This window comes from Rhinolophus hipposideros, assembly GCF_964194185.1.
Source record: "Rhinolophus hipposideros genome assembly, chromosome: X".
Lineage (NCBI taxonomy): Eukaryota > Metazoa > Chordata > Mammalia > Chiroptera > Rhinolophidae > Rhinolophus > Rhinolophus hipposideros.
This window is the reverse complement of record NC_138046.1, coordinates 34,061,595-34,076,402: the sequence shown is the minus strand read 5'-3', so window position 1 is coordinate 34,076,402 and position 14,808 is coordinate 34,061,595. Positions and strand designations below refer to the sequence as shown.

The 14,808-nt window shown below is 36.6% G+C and overlaps 1 protein-coding gene across 6 annotated transcripts in view; it reads left to right on the top strand.

Annotated features, from left to right (window-relative positions):
- The window catches only part of GRIA3 (glutamate ionotropic receptor AMPA type subunit 3), a 652,505-nt gene that overhangs the window by 324,144 nt on the left and 313,553 nt on the right, over positions 1-14,808 (top strand). For all 6 annotated transcript variants that reach the window (XR_013992917.1, XM_081042112.1, XM_081042113.1 and 3 more), the window contains one exon: positions 14,114-14,167. Coding sequence is in view for 5 of the 6 variants with exons in the window: in XM_081042112.1 (XP_080898238.1) it covers positions 14,114-14,167 (54 nt within the window). In the remaining variant the exon portion in view is untranslated. The remainder of the gene's footprint in view (positions 1-14,113; positions 14,168-14,808) is intronic.

Sequence of the window (14,808 nt, the reverse complement as noted above, 5' to 3'; positions counted from 1 at the left end):
CAATTGATGCAGAAAAAACATTTGACAAGATACAACATCCATTTATGATTAAAATACTCAATAAAATAGGTAGAAGGAAAATACCTTAATATAATAAAGTCCATCTATGACAAGCTCTCAGCTAATCTCATAATTAATGGTGAAAAACTGAAGCCCTTTGCTCTACGTTCAGGAACACGACAGGGCTGTCCCCTATCACCTCTGCTTTTCAACATAATGTTGGAAGTCCTCGCCAGAGCTATCAGGCAAGAGAAAGAAATAAAAGGCATCCAAATTGGGAATGAAGAAGTTAAATTGTCACTCTTTGCAGAAGACATGATGCTATATATAGAAAACCCTAAAGACTCCACCAAAAAGCTATTAGAAACAATCAATGAATACAGTAAAGTTGCTGGCTACAAAATCAACGTACAAAAGTCCATTGCTCCATGCCTATATGCCCATCTAATCTACGACAATGGAAGCAAGAATGTACGATGGGGTAAAGATAGTCTGTTCAATAAGTGGTGTTGGGAAACCTGGACGGACACATGCAAGAAAATGAAGCTGGACCACCTCCTTACACCATATACAAAAACAAATTCAAAATGGCTTAAAGACTTAAATGTAAGATCTGAAACCATAAAATATCTAGAAGAAAATATAGGAAGAAACTTCATGGACATTACCCGGAGTAAGATTTTCACTGATATATCCCCTCGCGCGAGCGAAGTAAGAGAAAAAATAAACATGTGGGATTACATCAAACTAAAAAGTTTTTTCACAGCAAAGGAAACCATCAATAAAACAAAAAGGGATCCTACTCTATGGGAAAAGATATTTGCCAATGATATATCTGATAAGGGATTAATATCACAAATCTATAAAAAACTTACTCAACTCAACTCCAAAAAAACAAACAACCCAATTAAAAAATGGGCAGAGGACTTGGGGAGACATTTCTCTAAAAAGGACATACAGAAGGCAAGAAGACATATGAAGAAATGCTCAACCTCACTAACCATCAGAGAAATGCAAATAAAAACCACAATGAGATACCACCTCACTCCAGTCAAAATGGCTATCATTAATAAATCAACAAACAACAAATGCTGGCGCGGATGTGGAGAAAAGGGAACGCTAGTGCACTGTTGGTGGGACTGCAGATTAGTGCAGCCACTATGGAAAACAGTATGGAGGTATCTCAGGAATCTGAAAATGGAACTACCCTATGATCTAGTAATTCCACTCCTAGGCATCTACCCGGAGAAATCCAAAACTCCAATTCAAAAATCTGTATGCACTCCTATGTTTATTGCAGCACTTTACACAATAGCCAAGATATGGAAACAACCAAAATGCCCATCGGTAGATGACTGGATTAAGAATCTGTGGTACATTTATACAATGGAATATTACGCAGCCATAAAGAAGAAAGAAATCTTATCATTTGCAGCAACATGGATGGATCTAGAGAACATTATGTTAAGTGAAATAAGTCAGAAAGAGAAAGACAAGTACCATATGATCTCACTTATATATGGAATCTAAAGAAAAGACTATGTGAATGAACTAATCAGAGTCAGTTTTGGGGGCGCAGAGAAAAAACCGAGAGTGGTTAGATGGGTGTGTGGGAGGGGGTTGGGGATAAGGGGAAAGGTGAAGGGATTTGGAAGCAGCTGGTAACCACAAGATGGCCTCAGGGTTTTTTTTTTTGAAAATTAATTTGGGGAAGGTATTCTATAATGTTGTAAAGATTTTGTTGGGTATCCGATGGACATGCGTCCTATTTGGGAGACCACCTCAGGGATACTGTGGATACCTGATCATGGCATTGTACATCAGAAGCTAAACATTAATGAATGCCAACTATAATTTTATATATATAATGTGATGGTTCAGTGTGAGGTCGGAGGGATAGTGGATGGGGGGAGGGGGGTTCACAGTATGAGGGATATAAATGATGAACGTCTAAGTATTACCTTGTTTTGTACACCTGAAACTAATAAATAAATTAATTAATTTAAAAAAAAGTCCATTGCTTTCCTATATACCAACAATGAAATCTCAGAAAAAGAGATAGAAAAAACAATTCCTTTTGCAATTGCAGCAAAAAGAATAAAATACCTAGGAATAAACTTAACCAAGGATGTGAAGGATTTATATGCTGAAAACTATAAGACATTTTTGAAAGAAATTGAAGAAGACACAAAGAAATGGAAAGACATTCCGTGCTCATGGATTAGAAGAATCAACATAGTTAAAATGGCCATATTACCCAAAGCCATATACAGATTTAATGCAATCCCCATTAAAATCCCAATGGCATTTTTTAAAGAAATAGAACAAAAAATCATCAGATTTGTTTGGAACCACAAAAGACACCGAATAGCCAAAGCAATATTAAAAAAACAGAACAATACTGGAGGTATCACACTCCCTGATTTTTCCTTGTACTACAGGGCTACAATAATCAAAACACCTTGGTATTGGCGGAAAAACAGACACATAGACCAATGGAATAGAATTGAGAACCCAGAAAAAAAACCACATAAATATGGACAGATAATTTTTGACAAAGAAGCTAAAAACATACAATGGAGGAAAGACAGCCTCTTCAATAAATGGTGCTGGCAGAATTGGATAGCTACGTGCAAAAGAATGAAACTGGACTGCTATCTGTCACCATGTACAAAAATTAATTCAAAATGGATCAAAGACTTAAGCATAAGACCTGACACAATAAACTGCATTGAAGAAAACATAGGTACTAAACTTATGGACCTTGGGTTCAAAGAGCATTTTATGAATTTGACTCCAAAGGCAATGGAAGTAAAAACTAAAATAAACAAATGGGATTATATGAAACTGAAAAGCTTCTGCACAGCAAAAGAAACTATTGACAAAATAATGAGGCAACCAACTGAATGGGAGAAGTTTTTCGCAAACAGTTCCTCGGACAAGGGGCTAATATCCAAAATATACAAGGAACTCATGAAACTCAACAACAAAAAAACAAACAACCCAATTGAAAAATGGACAGAGGACCTGAAGAGACATTTCTCCAAAGAGGATATACAAATGGCAAATAGTCATATGAAAAAATGCTCAACATCGCTAATCATCAGAGAAATGCAAATGAAAACCACAATGAGATATCACCTCACCCCAGTCAGAATGGCTTTCATCAACAAAACAAATAGTAACAAGTGTTGGAGAGGCTGTGGAGAAAAAGGAACTCTCATACACTGTTGGTGGGAATGCAGACTGGTGCAGCCGCTGTGGAAGGCAGTGTGGAGGTTCCTCAAGAAATTACGAATAGAATTACCATATGACCCAGCAATCGCTCTCCTGGGTATCTACCCCAAAAATATAAAAGCATTTCTCTACAGAGACACGTGTACTCCAATGTTCATTGCAGCTTTGTTTACGGTGGCCAAGACATGGAAACAACCAAAATGTCCTTCGATAGATGAATGGATAAAGAAGTTGTGGTACATATACACAATGGAATACTATTCGGCGTTAAGGAAAGATGATATAGGAGCATTTGTGACAACATGGATGGATCTTGAGAGAATAATGCTAAGTGAAATAAGTCAGACAGAAAAAGCAGAGAACCCTATGATTTCACTGATATGTGGTATATAAACCAAAAAGAACAAGACAAACAAATGAGAAACAAAAACTCATAGACACAGACAATAATTTAGTGGTTACTAGAGGGTAAGGGGGTGGGGGGTGGGTGATGAGGGTAAAGGGGATCAAATATATGGTGATGGAAGGAGAACTGACTCTGGGTGGTGAACACACAATGGGATTTATAGACGATGTAATACAGAATTGTACACCTGAAATCTATGTAAATTTACTAACAATTGTCACCCCAATAAAATTAATTAAAAAAAAAAAAAAAAAAAAAGAAAACATAGGTTCTAAACTTATGGACCTTGGGTTCAAAGAGCATTTTATGAATTTGACTCCAAAGGCAATGGAAGTAAAAACTAAAATAAACAAATGGGATTATATGAAACTGAAAAGCTTCTGCACAGCAAAAGAAACTATTGACAAAATAATGAGGCAACCAACTGAATGGGAGAAGATTTTAGCAAACAGTTCCTCTGATAAGGGGCTAATATCCAAAATATACAAGGAACTCATGTAACTCAACAACAAAAAAACAAACAACCCAATTGAAAAATGGACAGAGGACCTGAAGAGACATTCTCCAAAGAGAATATACAAATGGCAAATAGACATATGAAAAAATGCTCAACATCGCTAATCATCAGAGAAATGCAAATGAAAACCACAATGAGATATCACCTCACCCCAGTCAGAATGGCTTTCATCAACAAAACAAATAGTAACAAGTGTTGGAGAGGGTGTGGAGAAAAAGGAACTCTCATACACTGTTGGTGGGAATGCAGACTGGTGCAGCCGCTATGGAAGGCAGTGTGGAGGTTCCTCAAGAAATTACGAATAGAATTACCATATGACCCAGCAATCGCTCTCCTGGGTATCTACCCAAAAAATATAAAAGCATTTCTCTATAGAGACACGTGTACGCCAATGTTCATTGCAGCTTTGTTTACGGTGGCCAACACATGGAAACAACCAAAATGTCCTTCGATAGATGAATGGATAAAGAAGTTGTGGTACATATACACAATGGAATACTATTCGGCATTAAGGAAAGATGATATAGGAGCATTTGTGACAACATGGATGGATCTCGAGAGAATAATGCTAAGTGAAATAAGTCAGACAGAAAAAGCAGAGAATCCTATGATTTCACTGATATGTGGTATATAAACCAAAAAGAACAAGACAAACAAATGAGAAACAAAAACTCATAGACACAGACAATAATTTAGTGGTTACCAGAGGGTAAGGGGGTGTGGGGTGGGTGATGAGGGTAAAGGGGATCAAATATATGGTGAAGGAAGGAGAACTGACTCTGGGTGGTGATCACACAATGGGATTTATAGACGATGTAATACAGAATTGTACACCTGAAATCTATGTAAATTTACTAACAATTGTCACCCCAATAAAATTAATAAAAAAAAAAGTCCATTGCATTCCTATATACTAACAATGAATTCTCAGAAAAAGAAATACAAAAAACAATTCTCTTTGCAATTGCAGCAAAAAGAATAAAATACCTAGGAATAAACTTAACCAAGGATGTGAAGGATTTATATGCTGAAAACTATAAAACATTTTTGAAAGAAATTGAAGATGACAAAAAGAAATGGAAAGACATTCCGTGCTCATGGATTGGAAGAATCAACATAGTTAAAATGGCCATATTTCCCAAAGCAATATACAGATTTAATGCAATCCCCTTCAAAATCCCAATGGCATTTTTTAAAGAAATGGAACAAAAAATCATCAGATTTGTTTGGAACCACAAAAGACCCCGAATAGCCAAAGCAATCTTAAGGAAAAACAACAATGCTGGAGGTATCACACTGCCTGACTTTAGCTTGTACTACAGGGCTACAATAATCAAAACAGCATGCTATTAGCAGAAAAACAGACACATAGACCTATGGAATAGAATTGAGAACCCAGAAAGAAAACCACATAAATATGGACAGATAATTTTTGACAAAGAAGCTAAAAACATACAATGGACGAAAGACAGCCTCTTCAATAAATGGTGCTGGCAGAATTGGATAGCTACGTGCAAAAGAATGAAACTGGACTGCTATCTGTCACCATGTACCAAAATTAATTCAAAATGGATCAAAGACTTAAGCATAAGACCTGACACAATAAACTGCAGAGAAGAAAACATAGGTACTAAACTTATGGACCTTGGGTTCAAAGAGCATTTTATGAATTTGACTCGAAAGGCAATGGAAGTAAAAGCTAAAATAAACAAATGGGACTATATGAAACTTAAAAGTTTTTGCACAGCAAAAGAAACCATCGACAAAATAAAGAGTCAACCGACATAATGGGAGATGATTTTTGCAAAAAGTTCCTCCGATAAGGGTCTAATATCCAAAATATACGAGGAACTCATTAAACTCAACAACAAAAAAAAAAACAAATAACCCAATTGAAAAATGGGCAGAGGACCTGAAGAGACATTTCTCCAAAGAGGACTTTCAAATGGCAAATAGACATATGAAAAAATGCTCAACATCACTTATCATCAGAGAAATGCAAATAAAAACCACAATGAGATATCACCTCACCCCAGTCAGAATGACTATCATCAACAAGACAAATAGCAACAAGTGTTGGAGATGCTGTGGAGAAAAAGGAACTCTCATACACTGTTGGTGGGAATGCAGACTGGTTCAGCCGCTATGGAAGGCAGTGTGGAGGTTCCTCAAGAAATTACAAATAGAATTACCATATGACCCAGCAATCCCTCTCCTGGGTATCTACCCAAAGAATTTGAAATTATTTATACATAAAGACACATGTGCTCCAATGTTTATTGCAGCTTTGTTTACGGTGGCCAAGACATGGAAACAACCAAAATGTCCTTCGATAGATGAATGGATGAAGAAGTTGTGGTAGATATACACAATGGAATACTATTCGGCGTTAAGGAAAAATGATATAGGAACATTTGTGACAACATGGATGGATCTTGAGAGTATAATGCTAAGCGAAATAAGTCAGACAGGAAAAGCAGAGAACCCTATGATTTCACTGATATGTGGTATATAAACCAAAAACAAGACAAGCAAATGAGAAACAAAAACTCATAGACACAGACAATAGTTTAGTGGTTACCAGAGGGTAACGGGGGTGGGGGGAGGGAGATGAGCATATGGGGTTCAAATATATGGTGATGGAAGGAGAACTGACTGGGTGGTGAACACACAATGGGATTTATAGATGATGTAATACAGAATTGTACACCCGCAATTATATAATTTCATTAACAATTGTCACGCCAATAAATAAATTTAAAAAAAAGAAGTACAAATTGATAGTTACAAAACAGTCATGAGGATGTTAAGTAAAGCATGTGGAATATAGTCAATAATATGGTAATAACTATATAGTGCCAGGTGGGTATTAGACTAGTCAGGGAGATCACTTTTTAAATTATACAAATGTCTAACCACTATGCTGTACACACACTGAATGTCAACTATAATTGAAAAATTAAAAAGGGGGGAAAAGGTGATAGGAATAAGAGGTTCAAATTTCCAGATACAAAACAAATAAGTCCTGGACATACAATGTACAGCACAGGGAATATAATCAATAATGCTGTGATAGTGTCCTAAAGTTTCAGATAGTTGCTGAACTTGTGATGATTACCTTTTTAGGTATATAAATGCTGAATAACTATGTCACAAGCCTGAAACTAATATAATATTGTATGTTAGCTATATTTTTAATATAAATGTGAAAAAATTAAATAAAAGACAAAAATAAATTATTACTAATCTGGGTGATAGCCAATACAAAATACAAAGACTAAAAATGTCATATGTGTGTCCTAATGCTGAAGAGAAATTAATGTCCTTTGTGCTGTATTATTCTAGGTTCAATAGTAGTTAAAATCACCCCTACCTCATCTCCCTGAAGAAATGTCTAGAATATTTCCAAATATAAATAGCGTAGTGCGAAAGAACTTCAAGATAAGGTACACCAAGAAAAGGCACAGTGTTTGGAAATGCATCATTTACAGGAAGTTAGCTGGTGTAAAGATCCAGGTGCTTTAAATATTTATTATTGGCCCCATGACCAAGGAGTCCAGCTGATCAAAGCTGTGGGGCTTCCTGGGTGAGGCAATACATGTAAATTGCCTTAGAAAGTGCTTTTGTAAGTTTCCTGATTTGTCATTTGTACTCAGTCTCAGACTTTATTTGTTGCCTCTCAAACTCTGCCAATCATTTTGCTTCCTTACAAGACTCATAAACCTTTGAAAGTAGATGGGGATACTCTTAAGATTTGAGCCATAAAGCAAAGTAACCTTATTTTATTTTATCAGGACAGGGAGAAATGATCTGCATTCTGTTCCCTAAAGACACTACTGCTTTAAGGCAGTATTTCCCACCACCCCTGGTGGTCCAGCAGAGAATTTTCAATAGCATTTGGATGAATCCATTTTATTTTCATACAGCTGTATTTATTTTCCTGTGTGGACTTTCATGGATATTATTGCTGTGGATGTGGCTAAATTTAAGTAAAGAAGTAGACATATACATAAATATTAAGTAAATAATAGTATTGTGGTATGTGGCTAGGATGTAAATCATTAAGGAAGTTTGTGAAGGAATAAAATTTGAGAAATACTGTTCTAGGGTTAATACAATGAGGTGTTCCCACCAAGGTCACCATGCATTGAAATGATTCCTTACCCCTACCTAGAAACAAGAAGAATCTGTTGCTCTTTAATTTACTTGTGGCCAATTATTTCCTGTTATTTGTATTTTCTCTTTGCCTCTCCTGCTAATTAGTATTACACCTTCCAAATATTCCATTCAGTCATAGTGAATGCAAAAGCCTGGAAAATAAAACTTCCCAAAGATATGTTCTTTGGTGAAATTTTTTCCTCTAATCCTCACATCCTAGCATTTCATATTGATGCCTTATTCAAGTGCCTTCTCTCTGCATAAGCTTCCCCTGTAGACAGCATAAGCACTGATGACATTTCTCAGGTGTACTCCCATTTTCCTTCTTTATGAAAAGCTTCAGCAATTCTTTCCCCATCTCCACCATTCTCACCCCTACTGCCATTGGGCTGACATTGGTACCGGTGATTAGGTCTTTGTCTCACTAATCCAGCACATTTATTCAAGTCAGATGACTGTAATATGAAGTATTGCCATTCAGATATAGGAGAGCATATGTTTGCAAATTGAGATTATTAGAAAATAATTCTTATAGAATTGACTTCTGTGTTTACTAAGAGCAAAACAATTTAGTAGTTCAGATTTTCAGTCAAGAAAATGAACACGTATTGTCATATGTGATAGGAGATTTCTTCTGGGAAGAATGACATATTCTAAGGCTGCTTTCTGTAGCATACCACCAGTTAACTCCCAACACAGCTGAAATTAAATAGATTACCATAGAACAACAGTATCTTTTTTCTTAATTAAAGTTTATTGGGGTGACAATGGTAAGTAAACTTACATAGGTTTCAGGTGTATAATTCTGTAACATCATCTATATATCACATTGTGTGTTCACAACCTAGAGTTAGTTCTCTTTCCATCACCATATATTGGATCACTTTTACCCTCATCTACCACCCTCCGCACCCCCTACCCTCTGGTAACCACTAAACTATTGTCGGTGTCTATGAGTTTTTGTTTTTTCATTTGTTTATCTAGTTCCATTGTTATTTTAAGTTTTATACACCACATATCAGTGAAATCATATGATTCTCAACATTGTCTATCTGACTTATTTCGCTCAGCATTATAATTTCAACATCTATCCATGTTGTCGCAAATGGCACTATTTCATCGTTCCTTATGGCAGAAGAGTATTCCATTGTGTATATATACCACATCTTCTTTATCCAATCATCTATCAAAGGACACTTTGGTTGTTTCCATGTCTTGGCCACTATAAGTAAACCAGCAGTGAATATCGGAGCATATATGACTTTATGGATAAATGTTTTCAGATTTTTGGGGTAAATATCCAAAAGAGGGATTACTGGATCATATGGTAATTCTATTTTTTATTTTTTCAGTAATCTCCACACTGCCTTCCATAGCAGCTGCACCAATCTGCATTCCCATCCACAATGTATGAGGGTTCCTTTTTCTCCACAGCCTCTCCAACACTTGTTATTATTTGTCTTGTTGATGATAGCCATTCTAACTGAAGTGAGGTGATACCTCATTGTGGTTTTTATTAATATTTCTCTGATGATTAGGGATGTTGAGCATTTTTTCATATATTTATTACCCATTTGTATGTCCTTTTTGGGAAAGTGTCTATTCACATCCTCCACCCATTTTTTAATAGCATTGTTTGTTTTTTGTTGTTGAGTTATATGAGTCCAGTGATATGGAGTCCTTTCATATTTTGGATATTAGCCCCTTATTGAAGGTGTTGTTTGCAAAAATCTTCTCCCATTTGGTTGGTTGCCTCTTTATTGTGTGAATGGTTTCTTTTGCTGTGCAGAAGCCTTTTAGATTGATATACTCCCATTCATTTATTTTGGCTTTTACTTCCCTTCCCTTTCAGGTGAAATTCATAAAATCCTCTTTGAACCCAAGGTCCATAAATTTAGTATATTTGTCTTCTTCCATGCAGTTTGTTTCAGGTCTTATGTTTAGGTTTGATCCATTTTGAGTTAATTTGGTACATGGTGACAGATTGCAGTCTAATCTCATTCTTTGGCATGTGCCTTTCCAATTCTCCCAGCACCATTTATTGAAGAGGCTGTCCATTGTATGTTTTTGTCTTCATTCTCGAAAATTATCTGTCCATATTTATGTGGGTTTATTTCTGGGTTCTTGATTCTACTCCATTAGTCTCTGTGTCTGTTTTTCTGCCAGTACCATACTGTTCTGATTATTATTGTCCTGTAGAACAAGCTGAAGTCAGGGAGTGTAATACCTCCAGCATTGTTCTTTTTTTCTTAGGATTGTTTTGGCTTTCCAGGGTCTTTTATGGCTCCATACAAATTTGATGATTCTTTGCTCTATTTCTTTAAAAATTACATTGGGATTTTGATAGGGATTGCATTAAATCTGTATATTGCTTTGGGTAACATGGCCATTTTAACTATAATATGTTTATTCTTCCAATCCATGGAAGAAATGGAATGTGTTTCCATTTCTTTATGTTTTCTTCAATTTCCTTAAAAAATGTCTTATACTTTTCAGTGTATAGGACTTTCACATCATTGGTTAAGTTTATTCCTAGGTATTTTAGTCTTCTCATTGCAATTGCAAAACGAGGTTTTTTTTTATTTCTTTTTCTGAGGTTTCATGGTTAGTATATAGGAATGCAATGGACTTTTGGACATTAATTTTGTAGACAGCAAGTTTACTGTAGACTTTGATTGTTTCTAATAGCTTTTTGGTGGAGTCTTTAGGGTTTTCTATCTATAGCGTAGTGTCTCATGGAGAAAGTGACAATTTAACTTCTTCACTTTCAATTTGGATGCTTTTTCTTCCTTTCTCTGGCCTGATTGCTCTGGCTAGGCCTTCCAATACTATGTTGAAAAGCAGGGGTGATAAGGGACAGACATATCATGTTCCTTAGCATAGAACAATGGGCTTCAGTTTTTCACTATTAATGATAATATTAGCTGAAGTTCGTCATATATGGCCTTTATTATGTTAAGGTATTTTCTTCTATACCCATTTTATTAAGTGTTTCAATCGTAAGTGGATGTTTATCTTGTCAAACATATTTTCTGCATCTGTTGATGTAATCGTAGGATTTTTGTCCTTTATTTTATTGATGTGGTATATCACATTGATCAATTTGCATATGTTGAACTACCTTTGTGCCACTGGGATAAACCACACTTGGTCTTTATGTATAACCTTTTTAATGCATTGTTGTATTCGATTTGCTAGAATTTTGTTTAGGATTTTGGCATCTGTTTTCATCAGAGATATTGGTCTCTAATTTTCTTTTTTTGTGTTATCATTTCCAGGTTTTGATATCAGGGTAATGTTGCCCTCAAAAACTGAGTTACATTCGATTTGCTAAAATTTTGTTTAGGATTTTTGCATCAGTATTCATCAGAGATATAGGTCTGTAGTTTTCTTTTTTTGTGTTGTCCTTACCAGGTTTTGGTATCAGGGTAATGTTGGCCTCATAAAATGAGTCAGGGAGTACTGTCTCTTCTTCAATTTTTTGGAAGATTTAGTATTTCTCTTCCTAGACATCTACAGGAGTGGCTTCTGCAACAGGTTCGTAGGAAGAGGTCTTTCTTTTTTTTTTCCATTACTTTTTGGTAGAATGTTTTATTTTCTTTCCTACTGCAGCCTCTTTTTTCTCTCTCACATAGTAGTGCTATGTTTTCTAGTCACCATTCTAGCTTCTTACACAAGGGGGGATTCTCTGGGAGATCGGCTTCTCCTCTGTTCATAGTTCTCCTGGGTCACAGGGCACAGTGTCCATGTGGGTATTCGGAGAACTTTTGATGTTCCAAAGCTCTTCCTGCAGCAGATTCAGAGCCCGTTTATTTCATCAGTTCTGTTTACTCCTGCAGGGATCCTCCCAGATAGGTGGGGCCAGGGGCAGGGTGAGTTGTGAGAGGTGGCCCAGATCAATGGCGAAGACCACCACCACAGCCACTTCCGCCTCCACAGCTCTCTCTCCTTTGCTGGAACTAGTTGGGCTGCGAATCTGTGTCTGCTGTCCATAGTTTTCAGAACAGCAAATGTTCTGTTGCCTTGATCTGAGACCACTACTGTTCCACCTCCAGCACTCAGCAGGTGAGGGCGGAGCTAGCCTCGGGAGGATGGGAGGGTCAATCTCAGTGCCCAAGGGTTCCATTCTCTGCTGGGCAGTGAGGGTCCAAACCACCGTTCACAGCCCTCCTCCCTCGGTCTTTTCTTCGAGGTCTCCGCCATGAGTTTTGGGTTCAGCCCTGCCACATGCTGCCCCCCCAGCCCTGTGGGCCACAAGCCGTGCCCCAGCAGTCCGAGTTCTCCCCTCCCTCCTCTGCCGCTAGCGCGACTCACCCACCTCTAGGCGAACGCAGCAGCAGGCCCCCTTGTCCCGCTTCTCCCCCGAGCAGGAAGTCCTCTATGGAGCCAATGCTTTTCGACTAGCTGTAAATTTCAGGGGAGCCCCACAGAGGCCTAACTCATGCTGCCATTCTGATGACGTAATCTCCACAAGTTGTTTTTAACCTGTGACCCTGTGACAGCTGTGTCCAGATGGAACTTATCATGAAGCTTAAACTTAATGGTCTCTTACTTGTATGGATTCTTTTCAAGGCCTTATTGCAAATATTGTATTCATAATTTTGTATTATTTTTCTTAAAAAGTGTTCCTAAGGTGCTATTAGCTTCAGGCCTGTACAAATCCTGGTTCCACCTCTGGTTGTGTCCTTAAACTTTATGTTACCCACCTCCTTGTTCCTATTCCCTGTATTCAGAACAGTACTTTGCACATACTTGGTAGTCAATAAAATGACGTTTTATAAAATCCTCAATTAACTAGAATTTTTGATGTACTTAGCTATCTGGAAATAAGCTTATTTCTGGCATTCAGTCAAAAATTTCCAACTGCCAACCAATACAATTCATTGGAACATATTGAATCCACTTACATATTTTGAAATAATAAAAAATGCACTTTGTAAATGATAAGGATATGAGTCAGTTTTGCTCATGAAAATTACAATAAGAATAATGACCCTAAGGCAAGGTTTCTCAACCTTTGCTCCACTGACTTTTTTTGCTGGATAATTTTTTGTTGTGGGGGGCTTTTGTGTCTATTGTAGCACATTCAGAAGCATCCCTTGCCTCTACCTGCTAGATGCTAGTCACCACTCCCAGATATAACAACCAAAAATGTCTCTAGGCATTGCCAAATATCCCCTAGAGGAAAATTTCCTTCCCCACTGCCCTAAGGCATCACATTCAGCCCCAAAAGATGTACAGATGGTTACAAATTTTTCATATTAAAGCAGGAAAAAGGAATGCAAGCATTTTAGAAAAGTTTTCAATAAGCAAAGCAAACTCAATTAACCTGAAAATCCCATTAACCCCATTCCTTGACTGTTCTGTCCCTCAGCATTCCAGATAACAACACGAAAAGTACCATACATTCTATTTTCTCATTTGTATGCGAAGTTCAGTCCATTTGCCATCTCAAAAGCTAAGTACAGAAATCCAGTTCATGGGATGGGGGAATCATCAGCTTCATTGCTTTCACCATCTATTTTAAGGGAGAGTGATGTTACTGACCTGAAAATTTAGAGTTGTTTTCCTTTGTTGTTGACATTTTTTAACTTTGATATTCGCAATTCCTCCTGTATTCTCTGCCTGAAAGTGAAATGCAATAAAAGCAAATATGGTCCACTTAACTGTGATTTTACTGTTTAAAGGCCTAACATTTCGTTGATTATTTAAAAGTAATGTTCTAGCCATCACACTGATTGTGCAATTGAAAATATTCTTCTTGAATAAGCAATATTTCTTTTTTATTTCTGTAGGTTGTGATCCTGGGGAAACATTCAAGAGGTTATCACTACATCCTTGCTAATCTGGTAAGAACAAACAATGTTTAAGTTTCCCAGGGCAATGTATTCTATTTCATTTGTGTCGTGTGTAATTGTCTAAAAAAGAAATACATGAATTACCTAATTTGTTCTCTAGATGCTTGGAGAATGAATCAGTAAATACCAAAACCTGAATGTAATAGCTTTATTTTCAATTATGTTGTCTCTGTTTTAGCTGTCAAGCTTATTATATTCTCTCCTCATTTAAAAAATAATAATTTGATGTGTTTCTTTGCTGATTATTCTTAGATTCAATTTGGATTTGAAATGTAAACTATTGCACCCAGGTTTGAAATTTAAAACAAAAGATGGGGGCACATGACTCTTTCCCTAAATAATCCAAGTGTATGTGCACATCAGTACTGGATTTGTTTTTCTGAAGCAGACTACTGCCAAATCTTTTCAAGCCAGATGCCAGAAATAGGTTGAACATGGAATATTAAGTAACTCTGCCAAAATGCATATCTACCTTTTTACTTATAAAACACAACTTGAATCTCTACCTTCAAACATTCCATGCCTTTAAAATTTGTGACATTCTAGAAGCTAGTATTTCATTTATATTATTTTAAGCTCTTCTTTTTCTAAAGGGATAATTGGTTTAGGGATTAACAAAATGGTTTCTAAAT